Source organism: Schistocerca serialis, chromosome 2, assembly GCF_023864345.2.
Source record: "Schistocerca serialis cubense isolate TAMUIC-IGC-003099 chromosome 2, iqSchSeri2.2, whole genome shotgun sequence".
Lineage (NCBI taxonomy): Eukaryota > Metazoa > Arthropoda > Insecta > Orthoptera > Acrididae > Schistocerca > Schistocerca serialis.
Genome location: NC_064639.1, coordinates 648,380,078 through 648,396,495, shown reverse-complemented (window position 1 = coordinate 648,396,495; position 16,418 = coordinate 648,380,078). Strand labels below are relative to the sequence as shown.

The window sequence follows — 16,418 nt, the reverse complement described above, 5'->3', positions numbered from 1 at the left end:
AAAGAAAATCATCTTGCGTTGTAAAAGGAGCTAACTCAGGGGAGTATTTGTATAGCTTCCACCGCAAAACATGCTTTGTCAACAATCACCATTCCTTAACTGATGCGTGTTTGCAACTTTTGTGTAAGATTTATCAGCTGGTTCTCCGAAAAATTGTCGTTTCTGAAGGTTTAATGAAACTTTTTATTATTTTGTAAACTTAAATATGCCACTGTTCTCATTCACACTCCTCTTACTAATCACAATTTTTATTTTATTGTGATGGTACGTGAGTACACCAGCAATTTAAAATTCAGTTTTGTTGAATTAAGTAATTTGGTTATCAATTTGACTTCTGAAAATGATTACTTTTGTATAGAAGTCTCATGTAAGTAGCACATGGTTTGAAGGTTACTGATAAAATAATACTTTTCTTTATGTAAAGATAATAACATTTAGCTTTACTTAGACGCATATTTATTATAAAAGTGACGGCTTGGCTTGCAAGGATACCACAGTCCAGACGTTTGCTAGTTTCCGAAGAGCTTTGTTCAGCATGGACATACTGCCATTAAATGATCAGAAATAATTGTTTGGTTTTTTCAAATGGTGAATTTTTATTTACGGTCTCCGGATTTCCTTAGTAGGAACTTACTTTATTGATTACAACATAAAGAAACGGACCTGATGCAGCACTACATAAATCAGTTAAGTTACTTTTGAGTCTAGCGAATATTATTGCAGTACACAGCAGCACAGTTCATGGTGCTTGTCATGAGTGGAATGATGCTCTCAGTCTGTAGAGCTTGTCCCAGAAATCCATTCTTTCCTTTATTAGGTCCTTTTCGACGCTCAGTCCATCCTTTGTGATGTTCAAGTAGTAGTGATTGTCTTTCTTGAATGGGGTCCATGTCACAGACAGAGTGGGATCTTCAGGATCTGGTGTCGGATTCCTGTAAAATGATAATCATTATGTTACAACGTACAGACAAACAGATATACATTTAAATAAAGCAAGGTGACGCGATACTGATAAATTTATGAATTACAAGTGTAGGAATTTTGGCAGGAAAGGTAGTGACGTTCATTATCTGATCCGAAAATTGTGTATCAGTAGTCTACGGTAAGTCCTAAATGTCTCCATTGTGTCCCTTGCAATGAGAGCCGATAAGAGTGGTGTTTATCTGTTGTGGTACCCTCTCTAACGCTGCTGTCGGAATTCAGGCTACAGGACTATTCAAGAAATGCACTTCGGTGGCCAAATCACATGGGCTGGCGAGGAAACAAGGCCGTCATGTTCTAATGCCTATGCAGTGCATATGACCCCCGTACAGAAATGTATACCTGACACCAACATTCGAACCACCGGCGATCTATCAGTAGACTATCTATAGCTCTGTGGAAGAGACATGAAGTCCATTCATCAAACATTTGTATGGTAATTAATTTGTGGACACATTTTTTGCGGTATTGGAAGTCCATCCTAGACAATGTTGACCCATAAAATCCAAATTATTGTATTACCTCCGAAATGCTATGACACATGGGTCTTGGGCCGATATCATCCCATGTGAGTTAGCCCGCGACGTGCTTTCGTGTTCACTATACATTTGTCTGTAGCAGACAGCTGAAATACCGTTTCTAAACTTGCGCCATACACTTCACGTAATTCCAAGAACTGGTAATTATATATGGGACATCTTTGAACTTGGCTGGCCTTCCCGAGACTTTTGCCCACAAACTTTAAAAGGAGAGGCAAGGAAGCGTCATAGTGACGTGCGATTTGCAGTACTGTATCCGTCACAATCTCCAGTCTAACTCCACTCTTTCACACTAGGAAAATCTCGTTCATTCTCCGAGATACTGTATTGTGACTGAAATGTGGTACAAGTTAGTGATAATCTTAGTAATTACTGTTTTACGGGTGCTACAGTGAAATGTGATATTTTTAATGAAAATGGGGAAAGATTTACGGTAGCATTGGAATATTTGTAACAAGTTCTCGGAAATTATAAAAAAAGGTTTAATGAATTATTTTCTGATTCAAAAGCGATTATGGATTAATTAAAGTAGCTTCTCAACAAGAAAGGCGTTCAGGTAATTACATTCACATAAAGTATTCGCTTCGTGTAAACCATCGTTTAATCATGAGAGAAGTTACAAAAGATGTTTCACACTTAACTGTTTTGTATCATGAGCATGTGCTCGTAACGGAAAAAAACAAAAGATGCATCGGTTTACGATAACAGTCATTTCTTGTTTGATTACATAAAAGTCGTATGACAAGCCACCTAATTGGAAAAGTTTTTCCTATTCTCCGCGCCTGCAGGAATACCTCGTTGGTGAAATGTGAGCACTATGTATGTCAGTAGGTCTGTTGCGAGTTGATAAGAGTAGTGATGTGCGTGTGTTTGTGTGTGTGTGTGTGTGTGTGTGTGTGTGTGTGTGTGTATGTGTGGAATTTAGTCCTGGACATCAGACTGCTGATCAAGGACTCCGCCCCACCACACCTCCTGTTCCCTCTGCCATAAAGGCAAAGGCAAAATTAACAATAGCACGTGGTGTGACAGAACAGGCAACCATGCAAGTACTGGCCACGCCGAAGCTATGCAAATGCTGTGATTCGACGAGCACCGGTGTTTCCACTGCAGGACGCCATTCACTTCTTGTTTGATAATCGAAGAGCAGACGAAACATTGAGTGTGTGTGTGTGTGTGTGTGTGTGTGTGTGTGTGTGTGTGTGTGTGTGTTCCGTGCGTGAGCAGTCCTATATTAATAAGTAAGTTTGTGTTCATACATGTCTGCTACCAAAACAAGAACCGTAAAAATATAAATTAATTTTCGATGTGTTCACTGGAGGTATTGTGAAGACATGATTAGCTTTTGACTACATAAACTCTATCGTAGTTATGGGCGTAGAAGTAAACCTACAGTGTCAGTGATGTTTGGTAGAGCCGACTATGCCTTCAATCGTGAACGGAACTATTCGTCTTTGTAGGAATATTCCATTCTCTCGAAATGCCTGAAGAGGAGATTTCAAGCTGAGACCGTATGCGCATTGTCACTTTATGATAAGGATGGTTGCCAGCAGGAGAAATTGCCCGCCCTATTCGAACATTACGCCGCCGTCGTAGGCCACAGAAGATAATATGTGCTTGGCAGCGATTGCACGCGATCAATACCACCAGCTGATGATCGCTACGCGGATGTCATGGCTCGTAGGTACTCGGAGGATAATGGAATAGAACTGTGTAACTTAGTTTTGGGAGAATCTGGGAGATCTGTGTCCACCTACACAACACAATATGCAGCCATCTAAACATGATCAAATAAGTTTCTTGGGAGCACTTGAAATGGAACCTCCTCCGATGACGTCACGTCTCCTTCATCGAAGATCGTTTCCAGTGGGCAGGAACCAATGCACGTCGCAGGCATGCAGTACCACTGATCAGCTGGGAGATGGCTCAATCAAACTTAGAATCTGTAGTATGTTAGATGTTGGACGCTTCTCATCGCTGTCGAGAGTAATACGACAGCCGAGCAGTATCGGGCAAGGATACTTTAACCTCTTATGTAGTCCTGCAAAGTGACAAATGGTTCGTCTTTGAAGAATATAAACCACGAGAAGGCCGAATCCATCTGCAAGAGGTAGGAATCATTAGAGTGGAATGGCTGGAATCATCGGCTGCCGTACACCCAGTTCAGAATGCTTAGAACCAGGTGAAATGTGCGGTCCTTCCCCGCAGAAACTCGTCTCACAGGGGAGGTGTTCACGAAATACGTTCTATCAATGACTGGTTCAGACTTGAGCAGCGACGTCATGACAATATAGTGAACAGCACGCCATTAGCGATCCAAGCACGTTTATATTGCTGTCGGGTGTTTATCCGAAGGCCACCATTTTTGTAACACGATATTTCGACTGCATACCTCGCCGTCACCCTTAGGTGATGGCTGTAGGATGTCTTCACTAAAAGTTTTCATTCTCTTTTTATAATCCTATCGCTCCCAATGCCTTTCGTCACTAGCCAGTCGCAAGCTGAGTCGGGTGGATTAGTGGGGGACGCGGTCGAAGTGCCATTAGTGCTTCAGCCGCCCCAGTCTGGAACGAATGTCGCTCCTGGCCAAACTTGGGATTCCATTTGGCCGAGGCTGCGACACACGCTGCAGTTAAAGTGAAGCCCCGGTCTCTGTGTCTAATTTCCTAATCTAATTCATTCAGTATCACCCCATCCAATTGAACTACATTCTATTTACATTATTTTACTTTTCTTGATGTTTATCGCGCAGTCTCTTTTAAAGACTCTAACCATTGCGTCCAACTGCTCTTCCAAGCCCTTTGCTGTCACTGAGAGAATTACAATGTGCTAATTTCTTCTCTCTGAGTAATTCCTTCCAGACACCTCTCCTTGGTCTCCTGTACTGTTTGCTGTTCAGATTGAATAACATCGAGAATGGGCTGCAACCATGTTTCAGTAGCTTCTCAACTACTGCTTCACTTTCATATTCTTCAACTCTTGTAACTGCGGTCTGCTTTCGGTACAAAATTTAAATAACTTTTCGTACTCTGTTGTGAAGGTCATGCGGTCATTAATATGGACGATATTATTGTCAATGGTTGCTAATGTGTGACATCTGAGCGCCCATATTGAACACATGCTATAAGCGACCTCCATGCACGTCCAAACATTGTGCAACCTGCCGGATCATATAGATCTGGACCCTTGGCAGCGAAGCTGCGTCCACAGTAACAAGAGCAACATGAATACGAGCTACCAATTCTTCCACATCCGTCGGCAGAGTAGAGTAAAAATGCTCCTCCAGGTGTCCCCACAGGAAGAAAGCCAAGGGATCTAGGTCAGGTAAACGTGGTGGCGTTACAACTGGACCTCAACGTCCGAGCCATTTCCCTGGAAATGTTCTGTCCAAGTACTGTTGCACATTAATACCAGAGTGAGGAGGTGCTCCATCATGTTGGAACCATATCCTATGCACGATTCTGCCTTCCAGAAATGGACAACAGTAATTCTGAAAGTAATACTGTAGTGGAACAGCTTCCAGCGCATCAGGCAGATACTTTGAGAGTCATGCAGCCAATCTTTCAGGCAACAAGTAGGGGTCCAAACACATGTCGCCCAATATTCCAGGCCAGAGATTGATACCAAATCGAACTTGATATCCACGGTCGCGAGTGACATGCGGGTTAACCTCACTCCAATGGTGGGCACTTTGCATATTAAAGATACCCTCATGAGTGTATGCTGCTTTATCCGACAATATTACAATGTCCACGAAGCCATCGTTGGCTTCCTGTTCTTGTTGGAACCATTGATCCACTGATGGCGATCTGCAGGATGCAGGTGTTGAATGGAAGCATAATGATGGTGCAGCCCAGTGCAGCACGTTAACGACCGTGGGTTGCGAGACATGCAGCTGCCTTGCTAAGCTATGTGTACTTCGCTGAGGTTCTTGGTGTATTACATCCACAATAGTTTTTTCAGTAGCTGGAGTACAGCGAGTCCGTGGACGACCTCTGTCACGCGATGGTGGAAGGAGAAAACATGATTTCCGAAGGTGCCCATTCTTTATGTAGTATCGTAGTAGTTTTTCATTTGGGCTCTTGACATACATAAAGGTATTTCTCTTTTCTCCAAAAGCCTCTTCAATTTTCCTATAGAGGCATTTGTGTGTCTACAAATTATACGTGCGACTGTACAGGGTGAATGACAAAGCCCCGTTGCAAATTTCTCGGACTTAAAGAGGGGAATGTGTACACAATACTTTGAGTAGAAACCCATACGACAGCACCTTCCAGTTCGACGACGATTTCATTTCAAATGTGGAAGGCATCCTCATCTGCTGAAGGAAAGAGAAAAGTCTCAGAGTTGCTTCTCCTGGTATGTAATAGGGCAAACGTGCACTATGTCAGACGGTCACCTGATGTCATTTAGTGTGTACCTTTCAGCGTGATGGGGCTCCACGTCACTTCTCACGTGCTGTTCAGTGAATTCTCAACAGATGACAAGTGAAAGATGGATAGGCCGAGGTGATCCAACGGCTTGGCGGCCGCGATCGCCGGATTTATGCTGATCAGCCAAAACATTTTGACCACTGCCCACTGCAAACTTGGATGCCTCCAAATGGCGTCGCGGATACGTGACGCAGTGATAAAATGGGATGAGTGGTAGTAATGGAAGGCACCATGTCAGCCGCGGATCGCCTGCATCCCTTCATGCTTAATGTCTTCCCTGACGACAAATGTCGTCTTTCGCTATTACTGTTGTCCATTTCTGGAAGGCAGAATCGTGCTACAGTAGTTAGAGGAACTCACAGGTAAATCACGTTAATGTCTTTGCCATCAAAGTTACCTGATGAGCATCCGGAGGTTCCCCTGCAAACAGAAATCAGTGGGCAGTTATTTACGGCCGGCCGTTGTGGCCGTGCGGTTCTAGGCGCTTCAGTCTACAGCCGCGTGTACGCTACGGTCCCGAGTTCGAGTCTCGGTCGGGCACACAGTTTTAATCTGCCAGGAAGTTTCAAGTCTGTAACAATATTGGTGGTCGCTACCTCGACCCGCTGTTGTAATGCATCAATATTGTTCTGTACGTACAGTATTCTGGGTTCTTTCTTGTTTCGGAATAATGTAAACACATAATGTTTCACTGTTAATACAAGCAAATACACTTAAGTGATCAACGGATGTTTCGTTTGTTTCCTTTGAACAGTTACCTAATAGTTGTACTGTGTTACGCCTAAGTCACTTCCTCAAGAAGTGCAAGAGTTAAACATCTGAATCGAAGCCATCGTAGAACGGGGACGGTACGTTTCCGAACATGGATTCCCACTCAAAATGTTATGTACTCTCTCCCCTCTACAAGCCCTTGAATTTCTTAATGGGAATTTTCGAACGCCCTGTGGACTGACACTTTTCCTCTACTCATTCTGCTCTTTTGTCAATTCTCTCTTTTGAGGTGTACGTATTCTCCTTGTCTGCCCCATTTGCCGATTTTTTTAATTCTTTTCTTTCATCAGTTCAATACCTATTGTTACGTCCAGCGACCCCTACCAGAATTTGTCTTTTTACTTATTTGATCCTCTGCTGCATTCACTGTTTAATTTCTCAAAGCTACCCAATTATCTTCTACTGCATTACTTTATCTCGTTTGTCAATCGTTGCCTACTGCTTAATTTGAAACTGAACAATCTCTGGGTACTTACACTTATCCAGGTCTCACCTCCTTCATTTCCAACTTTTCCCAATATCTATCTTTAGTTCACCGTTTTCTTTTTACTGACCTTATCCCGTGTCGTCAAGGGGATGGCATGTTAAACAAGGTTCATCAATGTTAATGGCAGTGTGAGGACAGATGTACTTCCACCACTTCGTTTGTCCCCTCGCCCTCGGAATTAGTTCCGGTGGCTTTCACTCCCTGATTTATGTGTGTACTCATATATTTGTACTGAGATTTCTCACTGCGGTTCGCACGGCCGGCTGCTAACCGGTATTGCTGAGCCTCCGGCTGGGCGCTTACATGGCTCCGGTTGCCCGGTGTCATTCTGAGTACTCAATTAAGCGCCTGAAGATGAAATTTACATCCTGAAACAAGATGGGATTTACATCCTGAAACCCAGGTCGTGTGTACGTTTTTATCCAAAGAGAGGACTTTTCAATTACAACTGGAGCGATTTATTCAACACGAAAAATTTTATCAACAGTTCTCGATGTCATCCAAAGAATTTAATATCGTTTCTCTTAGCAGCCAAGTCGAGGAGTGATCGGAACCCTTAATGGTCATCGTTCGAACGTGCCTATTGATAACCTGCAAAACGGGAGTATTTACATCTCATTCATCATGATGATGTAGATGAATGGACAACATCTGGTCATCGAGAATGTTAAAATAAACATCATGTTCAAGAAATCACCTCCCAACCCGCCAACCTAAACGCAGCCCGCCACACACTGCGGAGTAAACACTTCTTCAGACCGTCTGTGCACGCGTTGCCTTCAATCATTTATAATGTGGCCAAATAACTACTCTCCGGACCACACTGCACCCCTCTCTCTGGCAATCATGAGAGCACTGGTTATCTGCGATGCACCAGACTCGTATTTCCATTCCATGCAGTCTCGATCGCAATGTTCGTTCGAAAACTGGTACGAATCGGCTTGCATTTCCTTACAGCAGCAATTCCTGTTTCGGACAGACAGACTGTAGTAAGGCATAACACGTGTTTGAGGTCTCAATCGGTTAGGATACTTCTACAACTAGTGCTCTTAACAGTGTGTATATGGCTACCAGTAGTTCGACGGTGATTTGATAAGTCTGGTAAAGGAGTTTGTTTCGTGAACAACTCACCTTATTTTTCGACATAATGTCCTTTGAGGGATATGAACTAGGTCTAGCGATCCTCCAGATTTTTCATCCCATAGGAAAAATAGGTTCTGTTGCTCTTAGTACTCGTTGACTGCAAAATATATTCGTTGACTGCAACAACCACTTCCTGATATCATGAAACTTTCTTCCCTACAAACCGAAGTTATAAGACAGAAAACGAGAAGAAGTGACTTGGCTCTCTAGTAAATAGTGCGGATGAGGAAACAAATCGAAGCCCAATCGATGTACCTTCACCATCGTTTTCACTGATATGTGGTATGGTGCATTATCCTGGCGAAGGAGCACAATTTTGCCTGCCCACCTTGCTCTCTTTGCAGCCAATACAAGTTTCAAACGATCCAGTTATGGTTCTGCCTTTTCCAAGTAATTTATTGAATTATTCCATGGGAATCCAAAAAGAAACAGTGGCCTCCACTGTACAAACTGACAAAATGGTCTATGCCCTCTTCGGTGAATTTTCATCAGCCTCTGTCCCATATACTGATTCTGGTGGGTAGTTCTGGGTCTACTTTTCATCAACCGTCACAGATTGGTCCAAGAAGTCTTTCAGATTGTGATTAAACATCGCCAGACGTTGTGTTGAAATGTTTTGCCAGATGAGTATTGCTCGACTGTAACCAATCGCGGCACCTAACTCGAACACAGTTGCCTCATAGCCATGCAGCATATTATGCATTCGCTCAGCTACGATGCCTACAGTGTGAGCAATGTAATGCATTTTTATTTGGCGGTATTACATCACCGCATCATAAGTTTTTCAATGGTTTCTCTTGTAGTGACCACTTCTAGAGAACCGGAGCCTGCATCGTCTTCGGTGCTTGTCCAGCGACGTTCAAATTCATTAATCCAAACGTTAAAGGTCTTCAACGATGGTGCAGTGTCAGCTTGAACTTCATCCCATTATGTTTTTATTTGTACGGCAGCCCAATCCTTCAATTAAAAATGTTCAACAACAGCACGAAACTCTGTTTTCTTCATTTTCAATCGCAGTCGACACACTGGCCATTTCAGACGGCTGACAGCAATCAACAGAACACTGAAGATTTATACTGTCAGAGGAATAATCAAGCATATGAGCAATGAAGGCGCAACAAAAGTGTTTCATTGTTTCATGGAAATTTACTGTACCTTAGACAATCCAAGGTGATGTTTATTGACGGTTTGGTCATGGAACATCCAAACATGATAGTTCCTTTCTGCCATTCTGATATGTCTTCACGTCGACCGATCACACTGCTCTGACCCCACACAAGTAACTGGCACGTACACACCACTTCACTCCCATGATTTACGTCTGTAGGGGAGAGTCACATGGCCAATAGAAACAATTCAGCACCACCCACAGCGCTCGAAAACGACCAGTGTGCTTTTTAACGGGATAAAAAAGATATTGTAACACGAGTTACATACCTTGGTTATCACAGATTTCTGTTCTTATGTTGACTTTTCTTTTTTTTTCAAAACTAAATACGTCGTAATGGGGCAAGGCGAGCTGACGAAGAAGAGCCAATCTACAGAGCTACACTATCAAATAACAGAAATGTATTGTCATGAGAGCCGTGCGGTTAAAGGCGCTGCAGTCTGGAACCGCAAGACCGCTACGGTCGCAGGTTCGAATCCTGCCTCGGGCATGGATGTTTGTGATGTCCTTAGGTTAGTTAGGTTTAACTAGTTCTAAGTTCTAGGGGACTAATGACCTCAGCAGTTGAGTCCCATAGTGCTCAGAGCCATTTGAACCATTTATTGTCATGAGGTATACTATTGTTCAGCTACAGTACTTACCCCTTAGTGGCGAAGTTCGTCCACAGTCGGGTCATACGCGCTATTGCTTTTCCTTCCACCGTTTCTGGACCTTTGGGGATGTCTTTGTACATTTCTCCAGAGAATAAATAGACGACGTCATCGGCATGAGAGGCCCCTATAAATATGATCGATTATCACTGCAGGGTCTGTTACCTCGTTCATTATAAAGTTGGAAGTGGTTCAACCTGAAATGCTATTATACTTTTATACCTCGCTATTTTTTTTTAAGAGGCGATCAAAATGTTTCAGTTTGATAGCGTTTCTCCAGCGTATAAGCAACGTAGCGGGCCCCAATGCCGGTCTATAAGCACTGACATGCATGCAGGGGAGTTGTTTGGGTTGTTTGGATTTCGTGTCTTTGCCACGGCGTGTGGTAAATGTCACATCGTGAACTACAGTGACGTTGTTATCAAATGTGATCAAACGGAACCATTTTGCTGTTATTGTTTTCTTGGCTGCTGAGTGACAAACACCTGCAGATATCTGTTGGAGAATGAAGAAAGTGTGTGGGTAAGCATGTACGTCGAAAATCAACGTGTGGAATGGTGCGCCAAGTTCTGTGGTGGTCGCGATTCGACACAAGACGTCGGTCAATCTGGGAAGCTGGCCCTGTCCATGGCACTCGGCACTCGAGACGAACATCCCCCCCCCCCCCTAATAGTCCTGACCTCTGGCCAGGGGATTATCACGACTTCGGTCCCATAAAACAAGCCTCGAAGTGTCTGTGATTCTGTCGAAAAAGAAGGTACAGCGGGTAAATATTGACTTTTTAACTCATGAGAGCTTGTTGTACCAGACGGATACCTTCAACCTGTTGCACCGATGGGATGATTGCCTCAGTGCTCACGTCGACGTTCCTGATCGGCATACCGATTCCGGATGTGCGGCCATAGAACGGAAACTTTTTGATCGCCTCTTATATTTCGATTAAGAATATTACTTCATTATTTCGTAATTTCTGCTAGAAAACAAGCTAGGATACTTTATGACCAGAATTATGTATTTACCGGCAATATCTTCTTTGGCAAAGATCTTCTTGAACATGTTAAGGTTCGTGACGGCGTCGAAGTGATAGAAATACACCGGTTGTGCCCCGGCGACTGCAGACTGTACTCGCGCCGCCACAAGGGATGGGTACACGAAGAAGAGGTCGCCGCGCAGCTGTAACAAGAAAAAAAATCTTCGATTCATTAACAGCATTCATAAGCACTACTGCAGTTGTCAAGTTTTCAGCATGACAGATTCATTCTCTAGTCCAGGCTAAAAATGCAGTTTACCGATACTACATTCACTACCAATGTATTTGAAAGTAAGGCTACACCCTTGAAAGGAGGATATAAGATGAACATCAACAAAAGCAAAACGAGGATAATGGAATGCAGTGAATTAAGTTGGGTGATGCTGAAGGAATTAGATTAGAAAATGAGACACTTACAGTAATAAAGGAGTTTTGCTATTTGGGGACCAAAATAACTGATGATGGTCGAAGTAGAGAGGATATAAAATGTAGACTGGCAATGGCAAGGAAAGCGTTTCTGAAGAAGAGAAATTTGTTAACATCGAGTTACATTTAAGTTTCAGGAAGTCGTTTCTGAAAGTATTTATATGGAATGTAGCCATATATGAAAGTGAAACATGGACGATAAATAGTTTGAACAAGAAGAGAAGCTTTAGAAATATGGTGCTACAGAAGAATGCTGAAGATTAGATGGGTAGATCACATGACTAATGAGGAGGTATCGAATAGAATAAGGGAGAAGAGGAGTTTGTGTCACAACCTGACAAGAAGAAGGGACCGGTTGGTAGGACATGTTCTGAGGCATCAAGGGATCACAAATTTAGCATTGGAGGGCAGCGTGGAAGGTAAAAATTGTAGAGGGAGACCAAGAGATGAATACACTAAGCAGATGCAGAAGGATGTAGGTTGCAGTAAGTACTGGAAGATGAAGAAGCTTGCACAGGATAGAGTAGCATGGGGAGCTGTATCAACCAAGTCTCAGGACTGAAGACCACAACAACAACAACAAGGCTACACCAAAGGAAACAATTTCGGCGGAGATCGTTGTGAGACGTTACTGCACAATGCTGACAGTGAACGTGTCGATTTCCTATATACCTTGTCACACGCAATGAAACGGATGTCGAAGTTTCGTAACAAGCTGGGGCACTATTTTGTACGCTAAGGGAGACACATAATTTCGTCTCGTAAGAAATATGCACATAAATGAATTTATTGAAATTTCTTTCAAGAGACTTTGAACAGAGTTCTCTATGATCGGAGGCCTATTCAGCAATAGTTTGGTAGAAAAAAACCATTAAGTAGTGGTTGCAGTGGTTCTTAAATCTAAAGAACGTCATTTACGTAAAGAAATTAGCTGTCGTCTACTTACTACCTATCTATATCATTTTCCCTACTTAGCCTCAAAAAAGCACTGTTATACCAATAATGAACTGTACAACCGAAATAGTAGTGAATCGCCACGAAGGACCGATGTGTAAAGAATTGGCCTACTGAAGTACTGATGAATGGTGAGTTGCTCTTGAAGCTATCTCTGCCCACAGCGGGCAGATAAGTTGAAGAAGAAATCACAAAAGTAGGACAGGAAAATGGAGGTAATTGCAAAGAAATCTTTGTTAACGGAGGAAATACTTCAACTGATATACCAAAGACGATGTACTCAAATATTCAGGAAAATGAAGGAAAACTGCAGTATAAATCATTTAGCAATAAAATCAATACACACCTAAACGTAGCTAAAACCGTTGGCTGCAGCAAAATCATGAAGAAATAGAAAGGGATATGATCGTCGGAAGGACAGAGTCAGCATATAAAGTCAAAACAGTCTTCAGTGAAAGAAAGACAAAGGCGTTAACATTAAGCGATATCAGGAACCCCACTGTACAATGTAGAGGAGACACGGAACAGTTATAAAGAGCACACTGAAGACCTCAACGATTCTGATGAAAGAAGGTTGGTCGATAAGGAAGACAGCCGGTCGCGGTGGTCTCGCGGTTCTAGGCGCGCAGTCCGGAACCGCGCGACTGCTACGGTCGCAGGTTCGAATCCTGCCTTGGGCATGGATGTGTGTGATGTCCTTAGGTTAGTTAGGTTTAAGTAGTTCTAAGTACTAGGGGACTGATGACCTCAGATGTTAAGTCCCATAGTGCTCAGAGCCATTTGATAAGGAAGACATAGACGATCCATTACTACAAATTAACAGAGTTTTACAAGACTTGCCTACAATTAAGGTGGAAAGGATAGTCTGTTTGAATTTCTCAAGTCACTGCCTTAAGTGGCAACTAATGACTTTTCAAACTGTTTTGTAGGATATATGATTCTGCAGACATACCATGAGGTATTCAGAAAAACGTCATCCACGCCATTCCTAAGATGGCACGGGGAGAGTGCGAGAACTGTTTAAATTAAGGATAGTGTTCCTGGAGCCATTCTGTAGCAGTTCTCGACGTGCGCGGCGTCACATTGTCCTGCTGGAATTGCTCAAGTCTGTGAGAATGCACAATGATCATGAATCGATGCAGGTGATCAGACAGGATGCTTACGTATGTGTCACCTATCAGAAGCGTATCTAGATGTATCACGGGATCCATATCACTCCAACTGCACACGCCTCACACCATTGCAGAGCGCCGACCAGTGTGGACGAGCGGTTCAAGGCGCTTCAGTCCGGAACCGCGCTGCAGCTACGGTCGCAGGTTCGAATCCAGACTCTTCCATGGATGTGTGTGATGTCCTTCGGTTAGTTATGTTTAGGTAGTTCTAGGCCTACGAGAGTGATGACCACAGCGCTTAGAATCAATTGAACCATTACGGAGCCTCCACCAACTTAAACACTACCCTGCTGACATGTAGGGTCCATGGATTCATCTACTTGTCTCCATACCCCTACACGTCCATCCACTCAATACAATTTGAAATAGGACTCGTCCCACCAGGCAACATTTATCTATTCATCAAAAGTCAAACGCGATGTTGACCGGCCCAGGCGACGCGTAAAGCTTTGTGTCGTTCAGTCATCAAGGGTACACGAGTGGTCCTTCGGCTCCCAATGCCCGTACTGATGTTTCGTTGAATGGTTCGCACGCTGACACTTGTTGATGGCCCAGTCTTTAAATCTGCAGCAGTCTGCGCAAGGGTTGCATTTCTGTTAAGCTGAACGATTCTCTTCAGTCGTTGTTGGTCCCAGTCTTGCAGGATCTTACTCCAGCCGAAGCGATCTCAGAGATTTGATGTTTTACCGAATTCCTGATATTCGCGGTACACACATGAAATGGTCGTATGGAAAAATTCCCACTTCATGGCTACCTCGGAAATACTGCGTCTCATCACTCGTCCTCCGACTATAATACCAAGTTTAAACTCACTTAAATCTCGCTAACCTGCCATTGTAGTGGCATTAACCGATCTGACAACTGCCCCAGGCACTTATTCTCTTATACCGACGTTGCCGGTCGCAGAGCCGTATTCTGCCTGTTTACATATCACCGTGTTTGGAAACGCTTGCCTATACCAGTTTCTTTGGAGCTTTAGTGCTTAAAGGAAATAAATAATATAAAGACCAATAAAGAACCACTAACACCCATGTCCTCAAGTACCCTATCAAATCACGTAAACAGCTGCTTCCGCTACAAATATAAGATTTAAAGTCTCTCTCATTCAGCAGTCAAATGGTTCAAATGGCTCTGAGCTCTATGGGACTTAACATCTGAGGTCATCAGTCCCCTATGACTTAGAACTACTTAAACCTAACCTAAAGACATTACACAAATCCATGCCCGAGGCCGGATTCGAACCTGTGACCGTAGCGGTCGCGCGGTTTCAGACTGAAGCACCTAGGACCGCTCTGCCACTGCGGCCGGATATCCAGCAGTCAGCTCAGCACAAAGCCCTGAATAAGGCCGTTAACAATAGTGGCCGAAACGTCGGACAATTTTATATATTGACAATGCAGTCAAAATTACAGAAGAATATTTTTGACGGTGACAACGGCCACGGAAGCCAAGATTTTGTTATTCAAGGCTATTTAGATCTTACTGGCTGTATGCCCTGAAATGGCATCACTTTTGTTTTATCTGCAGACAGTGTCAGATTGTAACGTGAGGTTATCTGCTACATCTAATAGACCACCATCCAAAAGTCATCTTCATTCTCTGCAATCGCAGTGAGGCCATCTGCGCATAAAATGACATGTAGTCAATTTTTTCCATTTACTGATCACTTCATCTATGTGAACACTAAAGAGCGCCGGAAAAATATGGTATCTTTTTCCTAACCCTTCTTTTGTCTTTATCGGCTTTTTGACTTTATTTCCAATATCTATAACAGTTCGGGGTTTGTGTATAAGCTCTTTATAGCATTGATGAAATGAGATAGAGCGTCTCGTTCAGCCATTTTATTTCATAGCATTTCCCTCTTCACTGTACCAAGTGCCTTTTGAAAATCTATAACAGCAAGATGGATTCCCGCTATTTAATTCTCGTCTCTTTTCTATAGCTTGATGTACTGTGAAAAGATCGTCAAATATTGACCGTCCCTATCCAAAATTTGTTTGTTCTTCAGATATGATGTTTTCCATGACATTTTTCAGTCTTACATTTAGGGCTTTTGTACATAATTTTATGGGGTTAATCCAGTTACTATAATTATCTTATTCACCCTTTTCTAAAGGTATACACTGATCTGCCAGAATACTATAACCACCGACCTACTGTCGATGTAAACGCGTCCAGGCGATTGCAGCGCCAGCTAGTGAACACGGTGCTTGTAGTGTCAGTGGGCGTGCTGTCATTTTGGGGAAGGAGCACGATTTATCAGTTTGACCAAAGGGAGATTGTGATGGCCTGGAGGCTCAGCTGTCGGTTGCTTGAAGAGTGCTTCAGCAATTTTTTAAATTTAACTCTTATGGGAGTAAAATAATGGGTCAAAGTTTCTTTAAAATAAATAATTATTATAGAACTACTAAATTCATTTATAAGTCAGATCTATGAAAGCTGTCATTTGAGTTCTCGGTTGAAAATGAAAAAATACATGCTTCAGTGCTATTGGAAATTCCACCACTAAAGGGGTGTCTTATGAAATATCTCAGTATGAAACCGTTTTTAAAGCCACATTTATAAAAATTTTAAGTTGGCTTCTTGGTCAGACACAAAAAGTAGATTTTTCACTGCTTTTTGTAACTCAACCCATATAGGTGAAATAGAGGACGAAATTTTTTGTAG

The 16,418-nt window shown here is 42.8% G+C and overlaps 1 protein-coding gene across 1 annotated transcript in view; it reads right to left on the bottom strand.

The window, feature by feature from the left end:
- Positions 1-556: 556 nt before the first annotated feature.
- LOC126457725 (juvenile hormone esterase-like) overlaps positions 557-16,418 on the bottom strand; it is a 69,617-nt gene continuing 53,755 nt past the window's right edge. The window contains exons 8-10 of the mRNA XM_050094261.1: positions 11,189-11,342; positions 10,161-10,296; positions 557-932 (exon numbers count right to left, since the gene is read on the bottom strand). Of these exons, the coding sequence (XP_049950218.1) occupies positions 752-932; positions 10,161-10,296; positions 11,189-11,342 (471 nt within the window). The 3' untranslated portion in view covers positions 557-751. The remainder of the gene's footprint in view (positions 933-10,160; positions 10,297-11,188; positions 11,343-16,418) is intronic.